The sequence below is a fragment of the Ambystoma mexicanum genome, chromosome 6q (genome assembly GCF_040938575.1).
Source record: "Ambystoma mexicanum isolate Mex_15411 chromosome 6q, UKY_AmexF1_1, whole genome shotgun sequence".
NCBI classification, from domain to species: domain Eukaryota; kingdom Metazoa; phylum Chordata; class Amphibia; order Caudata; family Ambystomatidae; genus Ambystoma; species Ambystoma mexicanum.
Window position 1 is genome coordinate 1,115,561,978 of NC_090937.1, and position 22,404 is coordinate 1,115,584,381.

The 22,404-nt window shown below is 48.8% G+C and overlaps 1 protein-coding gene across 1 annotated transcript in view; it reads right to left on the reverse strand.

Annotated features, from left to right (window-relative positions):
- Positions 1-22,404, reverse strand: part of SLAIN2 (SLAIN motif family member 2) — a 786,196-nt gene that overhangs the window by 487,322 nt on the left and 276,470 nt on the right. Inside the window, exon 3 of the mRNA XM_069631699.1 lies at positions 11,051-11,218. Coding sequence (XP_069487800.1) covers positions 11,051-11,218 — 168 coding nt within the window. The remainder of the gene's footprint in view (positions 1-11,050; positions 11,219-22,404) is intronic.

The following is a 22,404-nucleotide window of genomic DNA, read 5'->3' on the forward strand; positions in this document are numbered from 1 at the left end:
TTATCAGCACATTCTATAATGCTAATATTGTCAATATCCTGAGCTTGTGGGTCTTCAATCTCAAATTTCTTAGCTACATCAACTAGATGAGTATGATCCAATGTGGCCACTATTGGAAGTGGATGTAAAGATTTAACAAGGGTACTAGTTGCAGTCCTCTTTCCCAAAAAATTTGAGATTTGTTTCCCTTGGATAGGTTTTCCTTGGGTAACCAGATTAGATTTTGTTTTAGGGGTGAAGTTAGAAGCTTTATTAAGTGGAGTTTTAAACACAATAGATTTCACTGTAGGAGTATTGGGAATTCCAGCAGGGTTAGCAGAAAGATTGACATGAAGATAGGAGGTATGGTTTACGCCCCTAACAGAGGACTAAACCTCCGGCGAAAGTTTAGTGGGGGGAATAACATCGTTCCCATTGACCACAGGGGGGGGAAGGCGAACAGCAACCTCTTTTGTTATCACCGATAATTCTGTAGCATTGGCTATAGAGTCATCCACCAAAACAGGCCATATAGGCGTCCTAGGATGTGATTGAGTAGGAGTTGAAAGCACACTGTTGACCGTAATGTTATTAGAATGATCCATATGACCCCTAGCCCTTGGTAGACTAACGCCTTCCTCAAGATTAGAGGCTATAGTGGCTGCTAGACGCTCTTCCTGTGTGTCCATGGAAATGTCTTGTTTTCCATTAAAGATGCAACTATTATAGGCTGGTGTACGTGGGATGATACCCATAGCATTCAGTACCTCAGACCTATCCCTGGCGTGAATTTGGGCCTGTGGCAAATTTTTTAGGAGAGAGGAGTCATGGGAGACATCTACTGAGACGTAATGTGGATTACCCAAGGCAGCAGGAATAGAATCATCTGGAGAAAAAGTGACTTGCGAAGCAGAGGGGAGATTTCCTGTGGCAGAGGGAGTAGAAACAAGGGAGGACTCCATGGCTGTCTGACTTCGAAGTCCCTTACGTGTCATTCAGACAAAACAAAAACCCAAAGGGAGATAGGGGGACTTCAGGGATGACAGTAAGGAAATTAATCTCAAAGACTGAGTTTCGATAGTTCACAATTAAATAGGATAAAACAGATATAGCGTATACAACAGTCAATGAGATAGTAAACACTAAAATCTAGAATATTGCACAGAAAGCAAGAGGCCACATCAAGAGAAACTAAAACTGCCCCAATGCTTATAAAAAAGGATCTATGCATATCATATAGAAAATTGTTCATACAGATATAATATAAAGTATATTTGTGTTAACAATGTCCTCTATACCGACATAGACAGGTTAAGTAAATGAAAAGTAACTTTGTTAATCAATGAAACCCCGTGGTGCACTCAGTCCCAGGGTAGGGAACGCCCGACAGCTTATGGAGCTGCCAGAGTCCGACTCTCCACCCCTAACCCTGAGGACTGAAAAAGTTAGTGCATATGAGTTTGCAGTACTGGACCCCGGACCACTTTACTCGCAGTTCACAGCCAAACAGCCAAACAGCAGCTCCAGCCCTTACTGCCTCCAGGGCTTAACGCCGCAAGGGCGGTTGTGCTGGCAATTTGAGGAGGAAGTTAGTCACGTGATCCGTCACATGTTGGAATTAGGCTCCGCCCCCTCCAGGAAGCGGCCAGGCAGCAAGAGCAGCGCTCGCAGTGCTGCGTTCAGGGGGAAATGAGCAGACAGAAGCGAACGTTCAAAGCACCAAGCACTCCTTCAGAGTAACAGACAGGTTTCTTTGAGTCAAGCCGTGGTGAATTCTGAAAGATTGCAGAGATTTTGCAGGAGTAAGATCTTCACATGCGATTATGATTTCTTTTGCTACAGATTTCCCTACTTAGATGAGATGCCTCTCTCTTTGAGGGAACTGGTGTTAAAAGTGACAGTGCTACTAGACTGCACAAAGTATATAGGAAGCCATTGGGGAGCCAGGAGTAAGATCTATAACTCGAATTGTGATTGTATAGTATACCAGTCTGGAGTGATCAGAATCAACACAGACTCAAACTGCCGTAGTCTCCTGGAAATAAGCGGAACAGGGATTGGCGACAGCGCATAGAAGGTCCAAGTTCCATTTGACAACTAATGCACCCTGAAGAGGAAATTCCCTGGAGCAGAACTTGGACTCCTTGTTCACACTGAAAGCGAAGAGGGTAACCTGGAGTCTCTAAAAGGTGAAGATGTCCTTCAGAATTTCCTGGAAGAGCTCCCACTTGTGGTAGGCCAAAGTATCTCTGCTTAGAACCTCTTCAATAATATTCTCAGATCCGGCAAGATCGGCCACCAATAGACACCTCATTTTCCAGAACCACAATCAGAATTCTTCTTTGCATAGAGACAATGGCCCGCCAACCCCATAGTACCAGTTTGTCGAGCTAGTGCATGGCCTTGTTCATCAGGACCAACACACATTTGTTCTGCACAGACTACAGGGCGGCAACAAGGGCCAGCCCTGTTCGCCCTCAACGCCAGAAAACTGATGCGTTCCCGAATTCCATCGAGAAACAAAGCCTGCTTACCGACAGAAGCAGTAGGTGAGCACCTCAACCCTTCTGTGGGGAGTCAGCGACTAGCCAGCTAAGGCCATGTTTACTGAAGCTGCACCCGTCTCACCAGGATGTCTTGCACAACCCTCCACAGGAGATTCTGGAAAACCTTCCCAGAGACTCACAGCAGGTCTGGCATGTTGTGCAGGCACAGACCACTGACACCAAGGTAGCCACTGGAGCGACCACATACGTAACCGGGCCTCCAGAACCACCAGGATGCAGGTGGTCATGAGTTCCAGTAGACTCAAAGGTAGAGGCTGGAAAAACTTCTGCGATAAAGACCTAGACCATGTGAAGGATGTTTGCCCCTGGACTTCAGAAGGGAAAGTCCTGCCAAAGCTTTTTCAAGCCCAACACTGGGGCCTTCACAGCCGAGTTGAGAGGCAGTAGGAATTATCTGAGGGACCTTATCCAGAATGACAGATCAAATAGAAGTTTGGGCCTGGATAACCCCAGTGTTTCCGCCATCTTCACCATCACCCTGTGAAGTAGGAGGACTGCTTGGAACGGAGGTTGGCGGGATGTCCAGCTGAAGGGCCTCATGTAGGCCTGTTGCCATATCTATCAAGAGCTCTCTCTCGCCATAGAACTGCTGTGGGAAGTCCCCAGCCCCAACCTCAGTAATGGGTGTACAACGTGAAAGATATAGGCTCACCATCCTTATCAAAGAAGTCTGAAATCTTATATAAACTTGCCCACTTGAAGTGAGGCATATTCTTGGGGGGCATGGACATCTGTGTCCGATAGCACTCTAGCAACGGGGTCAAAGGGGCGGGGGTGGAGGGCTGGTCAGGTGTGTGTGCAGCAAGTTGCCGAGCCAGGGCGCAGACAGAAGGCATGCAGTTGTGGTCCAGAGAGGGATCTCTGCAGGCCTGGGTGAAATTACTAGCATTTTCAGCAGGTACTCCTCCAATTTCTCTGGAGTAGAGGATTTTTTGGGAAACTGTACCTGCAGTGCCAGAGCTGAATCCTCTGGAGTGATGATCCCTTTTCTTCGAAAATGAATATTGTGATTCGCAGAGTCGCTTGGGAAGTGGGACCTCTTCCTCTGCTTCTTTTTCTTCTAATTCTTCCGGATAGGAGAACGCTCTTCATCCTCCACCACCTTCCGCCGCTGCAAGCCATAGACTTGGAAGTTATTTTGCTACTCTTTTGGCCAATTTTGTGTCGCTCAGAAGGGGTTTGGGGTTCCGTGAATTAGCACGGACCACTATCCTGCAGATAGTGTTCATCCCACAAAACAGCACTGAGATCATGGGAGGATCCGCATTCCGTAAAGGGATTAAGGCTGGAGGCCTACCAGGATTAAGCTTTACTAAGATGTACAAAACTTAACTAAGCACTGCCGCCAAAATGAACAGGGTGCACAAAGAAAGGAAATTGGGGTCACGGTTCGCGGCAGCTCCAAATATACTGGCCTCAACATGTCTGGCATGGAGGCAGTATGAGATGGATTTCTAGGATCTGGCCTGGTGGACACATTTTAGGAGGCCAACCTAGTTATAGTGAACAGGGAACTCAGAGGTTAGCCAAAAGCCAATCAAGGTAAGCGTGGAGCGCAGTCCACAATGAGTCAACAAAGTTAAGCACACAAGAATGCAATTTAGACAGGAATGTATAGAAATATTGATTGTAAGCCTTAAACACACTAAAAGAAAACGAAATTTAGTTGATACCATTGTACAATACACAATACTAAACATACATTCACATATAGGTTCTTAAAATGTATTCAATTAAATTAACAAAAAGGAGGTAAGTAAAGTGATGCAGTAAAGCTAGTCTTTCCCCTTTCTACAATGGCTTGGCAGGCGAAGAACGATGCTCTGGAGGGTTGCCCAGAGCAATGGCCAGAGGTTTAATCTCAAGTACAAACCATCACATCTGTTTTGCAGTAAAGATGAAACCATGTCACAAGAGATATTTTGGTAACTTCAGAAGTCAAATTCCTAAAATGGATGGGGCTTGTGCCCAGAACTCAGGAGTCACAATGTTTCTTGCCAGAATGTATCTGTAGCATATAAGTTATTGTTTTGCTGACTGTACAAAAGAAGAGATGAAACACAGTAAGTATAAACGTCTTATTTTTCAGATGGTACTACCCAGGTTAGACAACCAAAAGTAAGTGAAATCGAAGGATACAAAATAGATGTGTTCTCAATGTTATCCTATGGAGGACAGAGGGAGAAAAATTATTTGCGCTTACTTGCCCCCTCCCCGATGCATATTTCTCCCAGATGACTTGATGGGGCTGACTGAGGGTCACTGGAGGTTGAATTCTAAGCAGTTTGTTCTGGTGAGAGGTGCCCAGGAGCTGCAGGTTCAAGGATTCTTCCCGTCTGTTCCGGGAGCAGAGTGCAACATTGGCGATGGACACATGCAAAATTCAACAATGCGGCCCTCTTTAGGACAGGGTAAGGAGAGTTCCAGCGACTGGGGGCGTGGCTTGGCAGCCATGGAATAGGCTGGAAACCCTGAAAGCTCCATGATCCGACAACTTGATCCGACCAAGAAACGCATACTTTTTAGATCAGTGGCGGCCCAAAGAGTATGTGGGAAGGCACAGGGCAGAGCATGAGCAGGCTGACTGCAAATTTACAGCAGAGGAACGGTCATATTGTTACTTTGTTCTGAGAGGCCGGCCGCGGAAGGGACATCAAAATGGCCGCGGACGAGAACAAAGATCCCGAGAGGCGCATCCCTGAGACGGAGAAGCTGTCTCCGTTCGACAACAGCAGAGGAAGATCGCTAGGGATACGAAATAATCATCACATTGCCCAGTCCGGGTGGCCGCAGTGACAGAAAAGCAAGGGGAAAACGGTTGGAGTGCTCGGAGCGGAGTGTGGACGATCGAAGGAACCAGCAGATATCATTGGCCCTTTGAGGACAGTAAGAACCCACTCTTGCTGGGACTGAAGACCACGGGTGAAGGGGCTGACCCACGGCTCATAGATGCAGCGCCATGTCTAATAAACCCCCCAAGACTGCAGAGTAAGCAACCCACATTAGAGGAATACATTAAGACGCCACCAGGCCCAGAGGGAGCAAGGAACAAAGACAAAGCCCAAGTTGGGAGCAGTGCCACCATGGGTACGAATCATGAGGTCCTTGAAGCGATCGCCGATTTGAAGGCTGCTTGGGAGACCAAGCACGAACTGGCGTTGGCAGAACTAAAAACAGCGCTGGAGCTCCAGGTTGGGGCAGTGCAAGAGGATGTGAATCTGCTACGGCAAGACGTTGGGTCCCTGTCGGAGTGCACAGAGAAATTCGAGAAGGAGATGGGCCCTAATACGGCAGACTGTGCTTCCCACCGGTCGGAGCTTCACGCCCTGGTGCAACAAGTGGGTAATCTGGAGAGCAGAGCGGAGGAGGCGGAAGGACGAGCCCGGAGAAATAATATCCGTATTGTTGGACTAACAGAAGGAGCAGAAGGCCATAACCCCACGGAATTTGTTGAGACAATGTTGCTACAAGAAATCATTGGAGGAGTGCGGTCTCAGGGGGTTTGCAGTAGAAAGGGCGCACAGGGCCCCGAGGAGACCGCCGCCAGGAGGCCCACCTAGACCGGTGATCGCTAAGATACTTAACTACAGGGATCGAGAAAGGATCCTGGAACACTTCCGCAAAGGTGGGACAATACAAAGACGTCCGGCAAATATAACGGCTTACCCGGATTATACCCTGGTGGTGCAGCGCAGCAGAATGAACTTTGGGGCGGTCAAGAGGAGATTGCGAGAAGCGGGTCATAAGTACATGCTGCTTTACCCAGCCAAATTGAAGGTTTTTCACAAGCACAGAACTTTGTTTTTCGAAACTCCGGAAGAAGCTATGGGATGGCTCAACACGCAGAGATGCCCCCAGGAGTCGGACGTTCGGACAGGTGAAGGAGGTGCTGAGGATAAGTAACGAACGAGAGGGGCACCGAGGGGTCTCAGAATTTAAGACTATGGGACTTGAATATAGTCACTAAAGTAGCTTGCGGAATGGTGTGATCAAGCTGGGAGAAACATGATCCGCGAATATTGCGATTTAGACTTTGACTAGGAGCCTTGCAGGACCAACCTGTACATCCCCCATTTAGAGTTTAGTTAGGTCGCCGATAGTGCGGTGACGCCCTGCTGGGGTCTTGCCCGGGGTATCAGGGTAGGCCCAAACGCGGGGGAGCCTGAGATCCAGGGATGGAGCTGGGCAACTGTTGGGGTTGGGGTAGGGTGAGGAGGGAGGGAGGGAGGGGGTTGTGTGCTGTGGTTTGTTATAGTTGGGGAAGAGTTATGGGGTACGCCTACACTTCATGGAAAACAAAATGAACCATGGGAGACCTTAAGATAGTCACTTGGAACGTTAGGGGGCTCAATAGTTATCTGAAGCCGAACAAGGTAATGATGTACATACGTAGACAGAAAGTGGACATAGCCCTGTTACAAGAAACTCATTTAACGAAAGACAAACTAGAAGTGGTGCGGAAATAATGGAGAGGGACAGTGGTGGGGGCAACATACTCTGCCTAGGCAAGAGGGGTAATCACATGGGTGGCCCCACATGTTCCGTTTCAGTTGCTGAGCTCGCAGGTAGAGGCGGATGGTAGGATGGTGATTATGAGAGGGATAGAGAGATTTGCATTTTGAATACTTATGCCCCGAACCAAGATACAGCTGCGTATTTTAGGACCCTGTATAGTAAACTCAGTGGCAGAGTGGGGGGAGCTATATTGTGGGGGGGGAGACTTCAATTGTGTGTTGGACCCCACCATAGATCGATCAGACACTAAAATAGCTAGACCCACCCCGGCTGCAAAGGCACTACATGCACTATTGGCGGATTTCGGGCTTACAGATGCATGGAGAACACGTCATCCGCAAGATAGACACTATTCACATTATGCAGCCCCACAGGGCCTACACACAAGACTGGACTATGTATTTGTCACGCAGGAGTTGCTAACCGAAATATCGCAGGCTGAATACAAAGCTAGAGTGCTCTCAGACCACTCGCCACTGCTGCTATTAAATAAATACTGGCAGTGTCAAGACAGCGGGCACACTCTGGGAAGCCTTTAAAGTGGTAGTGAGAGGAATTGCCAGACCCAAGGCTAAAGGACTGCAGAATGGGATTCTGACCGAATTACAGGACTCTGAAAAGGAATTGGAGAGGGTATTGGAACGGGCAGTAACACTAAGGCAGATACAGAAACGGCACTGGGGCTGCAGCAGAAATGTGCAGGATATTGGGAGAGATTATGTAATCTTAATTATAAAAAAGTACATAGAAAGACAACATGCTGGAGGCGACAAACCAGGAAGAATCCTTGCGTGGCTTTACAAAAACGAGACCCCCAGGCCCCCAATTAGAACAATAATGAAAGATAATGGCGACGTAGTGGATACGCAAGAGGGGATTAATCAAGAATTTGCAGACTACTATAGACGCTTTTACGGAGACGAGACGGGAAGCAAAAGGGGGGGAAATAGGAGACATACTGGAAGACATTGGGCTACCCCAAATTAGTGTGGAAGAGAGGGAGGAGCTAGATGCCCCGATCACTCTAGAAGAGCTAGAAGAAGTGGTGAGGCAGCTGCCCACGTGTAAGACCCCGGGAACAGACGGACTCCCGAGCGAATTTTATAAGGCATATAAAGCAGAGATTCTCCCCTCACTGCTGGAAATGCTTAACGAAGCATGAAGTTGGGAGGCTACCGGAATCACTGCGCGAAGCAGTTATTATACCACTCCCCAAGCCCAACAGGCCTGGTAGCGACTGCGGTTCCTATAGGCCCCTATCGATGTTAAACCAGGATAGTAAGATTTTAACAGCGGTTCTAGCAAACAGATTAAAGAAGGTCATAATCAAACTAATTCATCCTGATCAAACAGGATATGTCCCAAATAGGAATATCTCGAATAGCTTGAGGCGACTCCATCGAGTGATCGAACATACTGAAGGGGACACTAGCGAAATGGCGATAGTGTCGCTGGATGCGATTAAGGCATTTGACTCGGTCAAGTGGCCCTGGCTGAAGGTGGCCCTAGCCAACTATGGTATGGGACCAGGATATCTTGAAGACAGGAACTGTGATCTCTGAAAGGTGGCAACTTGGTAGAGGGACCAGACAGGGGTGCCCCTGGTCCCCCATGTTGTATATTCTGGCTTTGGAGCCCCTGGCGATTTATTTAAGGCAGCAATATGACGCAATAGGCATTGCCGTTGGGGAAACATCACATTTAATTTCACTATACACAGACGACATGTTATTGTATTTGCGCTACCCAGAGGAGAACCTGCAGTATATATTAGAAGTGGTGGAGAGGTTTGCCGAACTCTCAGGTATAGCCGTGAACTCAAGTAAATCCTGTGTGTTCCCGCTGGGCAGATAGAGGGCTCCTGGCAGAAAATTTGCCGGTTCTCCAGATACCGTGGGAGGCCACAACCTTTAGGTATCTTGGGATAGATATATATCATACAGTAGAAGCCGAACATAGGCACAATACAGAAAGAACAGTTCAGAAACTGAAAAACAGCATGACGTTCTGGGCGAAACTCCCCTTGGCAATGATGGGACGTGGGGCGATGCTCAAGATGGTGGCATTGCCCAGAATGTTGCATTGCTTTGTGAACATCCCATACTCCATACCCCGGCAATTCTTTATCAAGCTGGACAGCATATGCAGAGAATTCCTATGGTACGGGATGAGGAACAGGGTAGCCCTATGGAAACTCCAAAACCCGCATGAGAAAGGAGGCATTAAATTACCTAACTGGGAAGTATATTATGTAGCGAGCCAGTTACAACATGTAGCCAAATGGCTCTCTGCGGAGCCTACCTTAGAGCATAAGCTGCCTCAAGGAGATTGCACCCCATATTTTTTGCGAGAAACGATATGGTTACCCAAGCGGGAGTTAAGAGGTCGTCCGGGGATGTTGGGTCTTGGGTGGGGGATGTGGCAGAGGGCGTGCCGGTTGATGGACAAGTCAGCCCTGTGCTCTCCGCAAATCCCACTGGTTACAATGATGGGAACAGAAAAGCAACTAAGATTAATGATTAGGAAGTATTGGGAACCGGTAGGAATAGCAACATTGGGAGATGTGTGGCAAGAGGGGAAAATATTGGAATTTGAGGAGTTGGTGGAACAAACGGGGTTGAGTACTGGGCAATATATTACGTATCATGAGATGGTGCAAAGAATTAAAGATACCTGGTCCGAGGTGGAACTTGCACCTAGATGTGATATATGATATAGCAGAAAGTGGGCATGAAACGTCTAGAGTGTACGAGATGATGATGGCTCTAGTGGGCAAAGAAGTGGTGCAACTTAGACTGGACTGGGAGGAGGATGTAGGGGATATGATGAGTGACGGGATGTGGGAAAGGGCTCAGGGGTACCATAAAAAGTATCGAGAAATGCTAGGCTACAACAAATACAGTTGTATATAACTCAGAGAGCATATCCGACGCCCCTAAAGATAGCCAGATTTAAGAACGCCGGAAGCCAAGTGTGTCCCAAATGCAATGAGGAAAACGCAAGAATGGTGCATATGTTTTGGGCATGTCCACTGATAGCGAAATATTGGAGAGATATAGCACAGAAAATGGAGGACAGGGGAATCCGCATGAAGGTGGATATGGTGTGGGCTTGCTTGTTGGGAGGGTTCCCCAGACCAAGGAAGCTTAAACATGTGAGCAAATTGAAAGATCTGGCATATGTACTGGCGAAGAGAAGGATTGCAATGGGCTGGAAAGCGTGCCACAAGCCCAATGTGGAGACGTGGTGGAGGGACTTGCAGAAGGGGGCGGAGGCAGAAACAGTGGCATGGCCGGCAGCGTGTAAAGGGGACAAAGAGGGCGAAGCCGGAGCCCTAGTGGGTTGGAGACAATTAATAGAGTTGTTTGGGCCCTCGTATGATGGACCAAGTCATGATGATTCAATAAGCGTGGCGGGAGAGGTCTCCCAACCACAAGAGGTGGAGACTAACAATGGGAGAAAGTAGGCTTGGGAGGGGGGGTGGTACGGGCAATACAGTGGGCGAAAAAGTGACAATGTATGTGCATTTATGAGCAAGATATGTAACCACTGTAAATTGAGTTGGGTTTGTTATTTGTTGTTTGAATAAAATCTAAATTGTTTAAAAAAAAAAAAAAGCAAAAAGATTGGGGGTCCATGAAAACTATGGAGGGAAAGTTGCTAAAAGAGAAACCTTTCCTAACAGGCGGGCATTACCACAGGGAGTAGCTAACTCCATGCTGCGCCCCCCATGTGGTTAAAAAAGTTTTCAGTGGACAGCTGGTGCTGGAAACCGAATATTAAAAAGATGAGGAATCTGCATGTGGAAGGGATCCATTAGAAACAGCATTTTGTGTAGGGACATGCACCATTCTTCTTGGTATCCGCAGAATAATGCAAATAGAACATGTACAATCTCAATTAAAAACATTTTTTTAGGGACAAATGCACATTACAGCATTGCTCTGAAGAAACTCCATGTTTCATGACCTCTTCAGGATCAACCTTACCTGTGCTACTTGGAAGAACAAGCTGCTTCACAATTGGAGGCCTCACTGGTGTAGAAGAGGGAGAGTTGAAACCGCTACTGTATGGACTACCGCTTGCATTTGGACTGCACGAGCTGGAATAACTCACAGAGTTATAAGGATTGCTATAAAAACTTTGCCTTTTGCTTGCTGTGGGAAAAAAAGAAGAATGTAAACTAAATACAAAGCTCTACTATTAGTTAACAAGAACGTCATGATTTACTTTTATGCATATCAAGAGTAAAACGTCCATCTCTAAAGAAATTATTTGTTAGCATGTCAATAAATATGGTGGTCAAGAATCAAACAGGTCTATTGTAAAGATAAGCAAATTAAGTGCTTAGTGAAAAGGTATTGCTACACCCGTCCGGATGTCGGATTCATCACAAATCGCAAATACTGTATGGCAACCTTAAGCAGTAAATAAGAGCAAATCTCTTCAGATGACTACCGAAATAATCAAGTGGGAATGAGGGTGGGAAACAAGCAACTAGACAAGAAAATTAAGGTTTCCAAGTACAGGGAGGCTACTTCAGTGAGCTCCTGTTTCAGCCCATGATAATAAACAATTGAATTGCCGATTGATTATTTCCACGGAAAGCATAACACTTGGACCTCGTGAATCCCATCATCCACAAAGAAGGCTGTCTGGACTGCCAAACGCTCAAAAATCAGACTAAGGCCTTGATAACCATCATTTCTGAGGTAAGTTTAGCTTTAGTTTAGATTCAAACTGGTGGAAGAGTGTAAAAGGGGCAGGGGTTAGACATGTAATTTGGGACCCCAAAACCAATATTCAATATAACAGCCCCTCCGTCCCCAGCACCTCCAGGACCCGAACCTCAAACACTCCCAGAACACGCAAGTCGGTGTCACAGAGACCAGCCAACAGTCCCAACAAAGATCAGATTGTCCCCACCCTGACAGACGCCCCAAGAAATAGGAGCATCTTATGTTGCAATTTCAGGTCAAGTTTTGTACCGTGTCAGGGGTGGTATATCACTCTCCCGGCTCCTTCATAGATTTCACGATAGACCTTATTACTCCAGCAAAATTTGGCATGGTACTCCTCTGTCCCAGGTAGTCCTCTCTGAGGTGGTAAAGCCATATAATCGCTGAGGACAGAAACCACCCGCAGATGAGCTTTTTCATGTAAGTAGGGTCACATATCCTACCATTCACCAGTTGAGCTGGTGACTATTTCAACATGTCAAAGTGATTACGTTCTTGCTCCGCCAGCTTTTATTTAAGTGTTTGGTACCAAATATCCGTCATACTCATCTGACTAGACATGGCCAGTATGCCCCTTGGTATGTGCCTTAAAAGTTTCCAACCATTTTGGAGAGGAAAGTAGGTGTCAACTATTTGCCCTATGATATTTTGGGGAGGTTTCTGGGCCTGCATAGTTCATTGAATTTGGCTGGGTCTCCATCCCTCCCCACAGGCTTTAGCCTGAAATGCATACCAGACTTCTTCCCTGGCCTACTATTCCTTACCTTGTTATGCAGCACCAACCCTTTCTATTCTTTCCTTTTCCCTCCACCCCCCCCACGCCTCCATTTTTCTTGTACCCTTTATTTCTATAAAAGGAGGTGGGTAGTAGTAATCTTTATTAATATCGGATTCCTCCAATAAAAACAAGTAAACACAGATCTACTTCACATTAATAATCATTTAAGCCGACGCAAAAGAGCCTTACATAATGAGAAGCTAAAAATAAAAATGTTACAATTCATTATTACAAAGAATGCATCCATTCATTCTGTCATTTGTTCTAGCGCTTTTCACCATAATTCTGGACCGAATGCGCTTTTGGTTGATCGCCCTCGGTCAGACCCGGGGTCTGGAAGTTTGGAACAGGTTTGGTGGTGCCATTATGCGTATGTGCATTTCAGCTAATTATGGCTATGCGAGGGCGGTCAAGACCCTGGCAGTCACCCATGTCTACATGGTGTGTATGAGCGCAGCAGAGGAATACTATGGACTAAGAGGGGGGGGGGGGGGAGAAAGGCGATAGAGTTATGTGGGAAACCACAGTTTGAATATTTGTTGTTAAAAGTAGCTTCATTCTTACGACAGAGGTGGGGTGCGAGAGTGTTGCATGTGTGTGCAGGGTGTGTGGAGTGAAGTTGTGCCTTCCACTAGGTTGCGAAGGTGCGGTGTAAGGGGAGAAATTGGTTAATTGGACAAACAATGACTAATCCTTGGGTTCCATACATGTACAGGGAGCATTGCTGTGTCTCAGCAGTGATTTAAGCGATTGATTAATGCATGATACTCGCCCTCTGAGAGGTTCTTAGAGATAGATTGCCATCCCTAGTTCCCTCTAGTACGAGAACACAGACCCAGTCATGATTACGTGCAGCAGCCAGGCCTACCAAACTTTGCTTTACAGTGACTTGCCGTTCCAGCCCTGGGCGAGGAGTCTGAAGCGCCTGGTTGCCCTCTTTCGGCACAATCAGCTAGATATTCTCCAGGTGCAATTTAAGCGCGATGCTGCCGCCCTCCCAGCCCATATGGGAGCAATACCTGGCCCACCGTCAGGTTCGTTTTAGGTGCATCTTACTGGAATGACTACCAGAGTCCTCCAAGAGTGCCTGTCGTTGCACAAGGAAAGTTCGATGGCAGAAAGAAAAGGCTTTTTCAGGAAGAGGCTAGTGGCTGAGATGGGCAGGTGGGTTAGGGGAGAGCATGCGGGAGGGTGCATGTGGCGGGGTACTGCTGGCTGGAACAGGTGTGCGATAGGCAAAGGGCTGGTGAGGGGGTGGCGGTTCATGAGGTCGGGGGAACAGTCAGGTTTTGATGGATTTCCTCAGGGCCAGGTAATCCTCTACGAGGTGTAGCGCGAGGCGGAGGGAGTTCCAGAATATGGGTGCGAGGACAGAGGAACAGGCGCCTCCTAATCTGGAAAACCCGAAAGGAGGGACTATCAGGAGGTGTGCTGAGCCTGATCTGAGGTTTCTGGTGGGGTGGTAGCGGGAGATCTTGCTTATGAGAAATTCCAGGCCTTTCTTGCGGATTGCGTGGTAGGTAATGCACATGGACTTGAAAAAGGCCAGTTGACTGATCGGCAGCCAGTGTAGTGCCCTGAATGCAGGGGAGATGTGTTCTGTGGGAGAAGAATGCGAGGAGGAACCTTGCTGCAGAGCTCTGAAACAGTTGCTTTCTCAGTTGGTATGTGGGCGCGCCCAAGTAGAGGGAGTTAGAGTAGTTTAGGCGCAACAGCATTATAGCCATGATTGTGGAATCTCTATGGGGGTAACATCGCTTGAGGATGAAGAGGTGGAAGGTGCACGATCTGGAGACTATTGATGTGTCGGGAAAGGCTCAGGTCTGAGCTGAAAGTGAATCCTAGGTTTTGAGTGTGGGCAGGACCTAATTACTGCAGCCAAGGGATAGGTTGGAGGAAGGGGAGCCGTTTTGGTGTAGATGAGGATCTCGCTTTTTCCGGGGTTGAGGAGCAGGCGATTGTGGGCCATCCAGACGTCAATGTCTGAGTGGCAGGATGCAAGGTCTGGGTGGGGTGAGGAGGGGGAGTTGGGAATCTTGAGAATGATCTGGGTGTCGTCCGCATAGTTGTAACAGGTGAGATGGTGGGAACGGATGAGCTGTGGACAAGGGCAAAAGGTAGAGGTTGAAAAGGAGGGGGGAAAGGTAGGCTTCCTTGGGGGACAATGTACGGGACTGGGCAGGGGCTGAGGAGAAAGGAACAAGAGATTATTTAGGAGCGGCTAAAGAGGAGATCCATCTGAGGGGGGAGTCCCTTATGCCGAGGTCAAAGTCTATTCACGAGGATGGAGTGGTGGGGGGACATGGTTATGTCGAAGGCTTCCGAGAAGTCAAGGAGGATGAGTGAGAGCAGGGCAGTCCTCGGAGTCTGCTGTTCTTTTCAGGTTGTCCCAGATAGAGACCAGGGAGGATTCAGTTCCATGAAGGGGTCTGAAGCCAGACTGTGTGGGGTCTGAAGCCAGACTGTGGTCTCAAGAAGGCAGTGGGCCTCGGTGAAGAGGCTGAGCTGGGAGTAGGCCATACCGTTTAGTAATTTGGCTATGAAGCGGTTGTTGCGATGAGAAGGTAGTTGGAGAGGAGGAGGGGAACAAGAGAGGGCTTTTTTTATGAGTGGTTTGACAGGAGAGGTTTTATATTCAGGTAGGTAGATGCCCGATGTCAGAGCGGTTGATTATGGATCTGGCAAGGGTGCCTGCACAAGTGGAGGAAAAGATGATGTCTCTGAGGGCTGGTGGGCAGGGGTCTCGGCGGCTATTGCAGAGAAGCTTTGAGAACTCGGGAAGGGACATGGCAAAGAAGGTTTTGAAATGGGCCTGAGCTTGGGTCTGCAGAAGGTGGGGCTGCTGGTATTGGGGCAGTGTTTTTTTTTAGTTCAGCATGAATGGCGATTTTCCTATCAATGTATGTGTTGAAGTAATGGTCAGAGAGCGCGTCGCACAGTGCCTGGGAGACTATGGGCAGAGAGGAAGAGCAGAGGGGGGTCTTGAACTAAGATAATCATGTGGAGATCTTTGCATGGGTTGTTTGCATTGGTGATGCGGGAGGTGTAGAATGCATGTTTGGCTTTCCTGATTTCACATCTGTAGGCTCTCGTCTGCCTAGCAAGAGATGCTTTGTTTTCACAGGAAGTGTTAGTCGGCTGTGTCGTTCCAGGCAATGGTTGAGGGTTTGGAGGAATTTGAGATGAGGGTTCAGCCACCTAGGGAGGTGGATGGGGGGGCTGTGTGGTTAAATGGTGGTTTTCTGGAGGTTGGGGTGAGGAAGAGAGGGAACAGAACCTCAGAGCCATAGGTCGAAGGGGTTTGGGTTGGGTGTATCTTCTTGGAAGGGGCGATTGGGCAGAGAGGAGTAGGGTGGAGGAAAGATCAGGGCAGATGGTTACCTTGTTACAGAGTGGATCCTGGGGCTGGCGGGGGGGGGGGAATAGGCAGGGATGGCAAGGGGGACCTGCCAACCGTCTCGATTCTTCTTGAAAGTTTATTTCTATCGGCTGCTCTCCAGAGGAAAGCCCGCAATCTTCTGGCTAATGGCGGAGGATGCCCGATCATCTGAAAATCTGGAGATAAACTAGTTTGGATCTTTTCCAACCATCCACACAGCTAACACCTCAGAATATGTCCCTTTTGGTATTGTGCATGCAATGGATGGGGATGCAGAATAACTCGGACACCAAATAATTGCACCAACTCAGGAAGATGGCAAAAGTACAGTTTTATTAACAAAGATTTAAAACAGGGAGTTACAAGGGGCATCAACTGACGTTCGCCCGAGCTCTCAGTGCATTTCTCATAAAAGAACAAGTTACTTACCAACTGGTAACGTTCTTTCGACTGGATGTTCCTCCAACATATTCCACATCTTTGACATGTAATGTCCACAGAGGTGCACTTCGGAAACTTCTTCGGCAGAGGGCATCCTGTGTCGATGACGTCGGGTCGATGTCCCTCGGAGGCCTCCGTCGAGGGCGACGTCACCGGATGTTATAAATAGGACACACGATGCCCATAGCCTCAGTTTAAGTTTTTTCCCCCAGAACGTGTGGCACCAGTCTCATGCCTGTTGACTGCACATAGCCTTGTGGAAACGTAAGCTGCAATCACATAGGAAATTCTCCAGAGGGGCAGGCTGGGAGGGCGATGTGGAATACACTGGAGGAACATCCAGTCGAAAGAACGTTACCAGTTGGTAAGTAACTTGTTCTTCGAATGGATTGTGTCCTCCAACGTATTCCACATCTTTGACAGACTCCCAAAGCAGTACCAGAAAATGGAGGTAAAAGAATTTAGAGTACCCAATCAGATGGCGGAATAAAGAACCGCCATACCAAAGGCCCTATCCTGACCATGGATTGTATCCATGGAGTAATGGTTAAAGGTGTGATGCGAAGTCCGTGTAGCGGCATCACAAATATTCCCAATAGGAACACCCCGCTTGACGGCAGTGGAAGTAGGCATGCCCCTAGTGGAATGATCTTGCAAACCTTCATGAGGGTCCTTACCCGCCAATCCGTAATAGCGAGGATAATCCACCTGGACAAGGTCTGTTTGGTAACAGCCTGCCCAATCGGTGTCCAGCATATCCTACAAAGAGTTGATCGTCCCCTCTGACCCTGGACATCCTAGAAATTTAAAAGCTCAGAGCTCTCCTAGGATCCAACTGATGGAGTCGCTCCTCTTCCTTATCAGGATGAGGAGGACCATAGAAAGAAGGGAGCACCCCCTTCTGACTCAAATGAAATTCAGATACTGCCTTAGGTAGAAAGGAAGAACGTACCCGCAGTACAACCCTGTCGTTGTGAAGCCCAGTAAAGGGTGGTTTAGAGAAAAGTGCCTGCGATTCACTCACTCTGCTGAAGTAACCGCAACCAAGAACACAGTCTTGAAGGACAATAATCTCAAAGGACAAGAGTGCAAAGGTTCAAACGGAGCACCCATGACAAATTTCAAAAGGGGACGGCAGGAACACATTATTCAGTCCTTTAAGAAATTGAGAAATCTTACAGTAAGAGCATTCTTCAGACGAGCGCTTAAAGACAGAGCCGCCAGGTAACCCTTAATGGTACCCACTTGAAGGCCCCTGTGGGCCAAATAAAGTAAGAAAGACAAAACCATAGGAATGGAGCACTGAAAAGGATCAACATTGTGACCTCTGCACCAGTCGCAAAACTTACAACAGTACATGGATTTTGTTGCAGGTCGCCTGGCTGAAAGCAACACCTCCATCACGTCATCCGGGAGGTCCCAATCCTTATACCTTAACCTTTCAGATACCAAGCGTGCAGGTTCTCTGGATTGAGAACCTGACCCACCCCCCTCACGCGAGAGCAGATCCTCTCAGTAGGGAAGACAGCGTGGATGGCAGATGGACATTTCTAGAAGGTCCGGGTACCACGCTCCCCTGGCCCAATCCGGAGCAATGTGGGAACCGAACCTCCGCAACACTTCAGGAATGACGGCGACTGGAGGCAACGCGTACAGCAGCGGGAATGACCAATCCACTACGAAGGCGTCTCCTAAGGCTCGTCTCGGAGGAAATTCCCTTGAGCAAAATCTCTTGCACTTCCGGTTGACACTGGTGGTGAAGAAATCCACTTGTGGGGTTCCCCAAAGGGCGAAGATCTCCTGAAGGTCTTCCTGAGCCAACACCCACTCATGAGAGATCATGCTCTCCCTGCTCAGAGTGTCCGTCACTGCATTTTCGTCTCCGGCCAGATGAACTGCCGAGATCGAAATTCCCTGCTGGATGGCCCAAAACCAGAGCTGCATTGCCTCTACCCACCCACCCTTTTTGATGAGGTAATGCATGGCCACTGTGTTGTCCGTCATGATCAGGACACTGTTCCACCCGCACAGACGTCAGAAAAGCCTTCAGTGCTAGCCTGATGGCCCTCAGCTTTAACAGGTTGATGTGGAGTTTGGACTCTGGAGGAGACCAACGACCGCTGACGGTCAAGTCAAGTCAAGTCATTGCCATGAGCGCCCCATCCTGTGAGGGAAGCAGCCGTCACTACAGTCACCTCCGGCCATGGTTCTCAAAACAGCTCCCCCTTCATCAGGTTCCCCTCGTTGGCCCACCACAGAAGATCCTGGGAGACCGAAAGCGGAATGTGAATGGAATCCGACATCATGCCGAAGAACTGCGACCACTGCATCTTGAGGACCCATTGCAGGGATCTCAGCCTGGGCTCTGGCACCAGAAAAAAAGCAGGATGCCATGAGGGAGAGCAACCTCAAGAATTCAAAAGCTGGGAGACTCTGGGCATGTTGAAACTTGTCCACCATCTGCACAATGTGAGGAGCCCTCACCTTGGGAGGCAAGCAGTTCCCCAAGGACGTGTCTAACACAGCCAGATGTAATGCAGCTGTTGGGAAGGTGTCAGATGCGACTTCTTGAAATTGAGGGAGAAGCCCAGCCTGTTGAGGGAGCGGCAGGTGAGACCAAGGTGATCCAATGCTTGCTCAGGAGAGCGAGCCCGGATTAGCCAGTCGTCCAGGTAGGGGTAGACGTGAAGCCCACCTCGCCTGAGGTACGCTGCCACCACCACCATTAACTTGATGAAGACCTTCGGGGTGGAGGTCAATCTGAACGGCAGGACCCGAAACTGAAAACCGCAAACCTCAGGTACTTTCTGTGCTTGGGATGAATTGGCACATTAAAGTAAGAAACCTGTAGGTCCAGAGACACCAACCAATCCTGAAGTTGAAGGGCCTGGAGGACTTGAGAAAGAATAACCATCTTGAACTTGTCCTTCCTGAGAAGTTTGTTCAACACACACAAGTCCAGGATGGGTCTCAATCCCCAGTCTTTCTTTGGGATAGAAAATAAGGAGAATACCATCTATTGTTCCCTCTCCGTTACAGGCACCAGTTCTATAGCGCCTTTCTCCAGCAGGGTTAAGATTTCCTGCACAAGGAGCGGATCTGGAAGCTTGAAAGAGAGTTTCCCCGGTGGATTGTCGTGAGGCCGCTATAAGAAGCTAAGGCAGTAGCTGTGGGCTATTGTATCCGGAACCCTCACATCCGAAGTAATGGCTCGCCACTCTTCGAGATGCTGAGGTAGCCTCCCCCCAACCGGCGAACCACGAGACATGGCCTCATGACTGTTTTGTAGCGGCTGCAGCAGTGCCTGAAGGCAAAGAGGCAGCTGCCTGAGCTGCTTTGGCACCTCAATTTCCCCGACCACCACGTGTACTTTTTTTGCTGGACCCTTTGACTGGCGGCCCCTCTCGTTCTACCAAAGGAGGAGTAATAACGAAAAGAACCTCCCCTCCACAGCTCTCCCCTCGGATGAAAAAGCAGAGGTTGATACACAGCTGCGCTTAAAGACGTTGCCGCAGCTTTCAAGGTCTACAACCTCTCAAGGCTCTCGTCAGCCTGTTGCCGAACAAATGTGCACCATCAAAGGGCATGTTCAGAAAACCCGCTTGCACATCCCGAGCAAAACCAGACTTCCGCAACCACGCAAATCTGCGTATAAGGGTGCTCACAGCCATGGACCTGCTAACACTGTCAGCCGTATCCAAACCAGACTGAAGGGATTCGCACATGGCATCCTTGCCGTCTTGCACGAGAGCAAGGAACCCATCCCTTTCTTCACCCTCGGGAATATGCTCAGCCGCTAAAGAAACAGTGCCACAGAGTGTGTGAGAACCTTGCTACGGAAAAAGTGAAGTTGGCTGGTTTCAATGCCATGCCCTGCGCAGAAAATACCTTCCGAGCCCAACCGTCTAAGAGTTTGACGTCCCTATCAGAAGGGATGGTAGGGTACGCCACCTGCCACAAGGTGGCCGTAGCCGCCTGAACCACCAAACTCTCGGGAGTGGGGTGAGAGGATAAATAGCTGGGGTCGCTAACAGAAGGATGGTACTTTTTTGTCAATGATTTATTAACAGCCGGAAGAGATTCCGGTGACTGCCAAGCAGCTGCCACCCTTTTCTGTAAGGTGAGATGAAATGGTAACACTGGGTCAAAGGACGGACCTTGATCTAAAATGTCCGTTAGATTATCCTGCACAAAGTCTTCAGGAGGACTGGACCAGCCCAGATACTCAGACCGTAGCCCTGAGACGCTTGTAGACTCAGCATGAGCCCCAGGTTCAGGCCAGCCAAATTCCACTTCCGGAGAAGTATCCAACCCACTGGCATCATGAAGGTTTTGCCTCAACTCCTCCAATTGACCGTCTCCAGAAAAGACAGGAGCCACATCATGCTCAACAGGGTCCTCAAATTCAGACCTTTCTTCCTCTTCATATATGTCATCCAGAGAGAGTTGAAACCCAGGCCTGGGAACAGAAGAGGGCCCGAGTCCAAAACAAGCCTCAAAGACTTAGTCGCAGCCTTCCTTGAAGGATCCACCAAATCAGGGTACTCCAATGGTAAATTGCGGGCATAAACACCTGAAGGCGTCGACGCCATAAGCGCCAACAACCTCGGCGTCGTGAGCGCTGAAGGCTTCTGCGTCGACGCTGGTGCCGAGGGCATCGTGGGCTTATAAGACAGCAGAGCGTCAACATACAAGTCTGACAGACACCGCGCCGACTGAGTCGACGCCGGCTTCGGGCCCTTAGCAGGTTGCATTGGTCTCGCTGGAGACGAGGACCGAGACCTGGAAGCCTTGTCTGAACGAGACCTCGAAGGCTCCCGGTGCGAGTCGCATCGCTGATCCAAGCCCCAAGGCATGCGAGCCACGGTACGAGACTGTTCCTTGCCTGCTTCGTTAGAAGGCGCGACCGGAACCGTGCCCTGCTATTGAAATATCGCCAACATCTGCTCCTTAAAGGCAGCCCATTCCTGCAGAGTTGAGGACATTGTCGGGCATGCCACTTAGCTCGCGGCTCCATCCTCTGAGGAGTACGGGGAAGGCGACTGGTGATGGCACTTCCGAGAACGGTGCGACGAGGAAGAAGAATGGCGGGATCCACTCCAGGACTATAACCCCCGGGCCTCCTCCCGACGCGGAGAGTCGCCCCTCGAATCGTCAGCGAACACCCCTTTGGTTTTCAATCTAGAAGTGCAGGACTTACTGAGCTTAAAATCCCTATCAACCTGGAGCTTCCCCTTACGCTCCCGCAAGGCCTTGGCAGTCAGCGACTGGCATTTTGAACAGTCTTCGGTGTCGTGACTCTCGCCCAAGCACTACAAACAAATGCGATGCGGGTCGGTGATCGACATTTTTGACTTGCAGTCCCCGGCAGGTCTTGAAGCCAGACCGCGGAGTCGGAAGGGTCGAAGAAAAAGACATCACTGCGATGAAATACACGAGGCGTGCAGAGTTCTCAAAGCAAATGGAACCAAGGCTACGGGTGCCGTGCGTTCTATTTATAACATCCAATGACGTTGCCCTCGACAGATGCTTTTGAGGGACATCGACCCAGCGTCATCGACACTGGATGCCCTCTGCCGAAAAAGTTTCCAAAGTGCACAGCTGTGGACATTACATGTCAAAGATGTGGAATACGTTGGAGGACACAATCCATTCGAAACAGCCTTATATGCAAAAAAATACATCAGCCGTGAAGTCATACTACGTGGCAAATAAGAAAAACCTACGAGGGATTGTGGTACGTTCAAGGGGAAGATCCAAGTATACTTTCTATAAGGGCTGGGATTGTGATTGGCTATCTACTGTCAGGTGGGAAACTTATGCCTACCTCTAAACCATGTCATCTTTAACACTATTAAGTACACAGTATATCATTGGCTCTCAAACTAGAAAGCCCTGCATTATACAGCCCTCTACAATTGGTTGGCACGCTCATGCCATGTCTGGAACATTTGGTTCACTTATCAGCACGTAAACGCAGACCCTCCTTGGCTCATGTGACGGGAG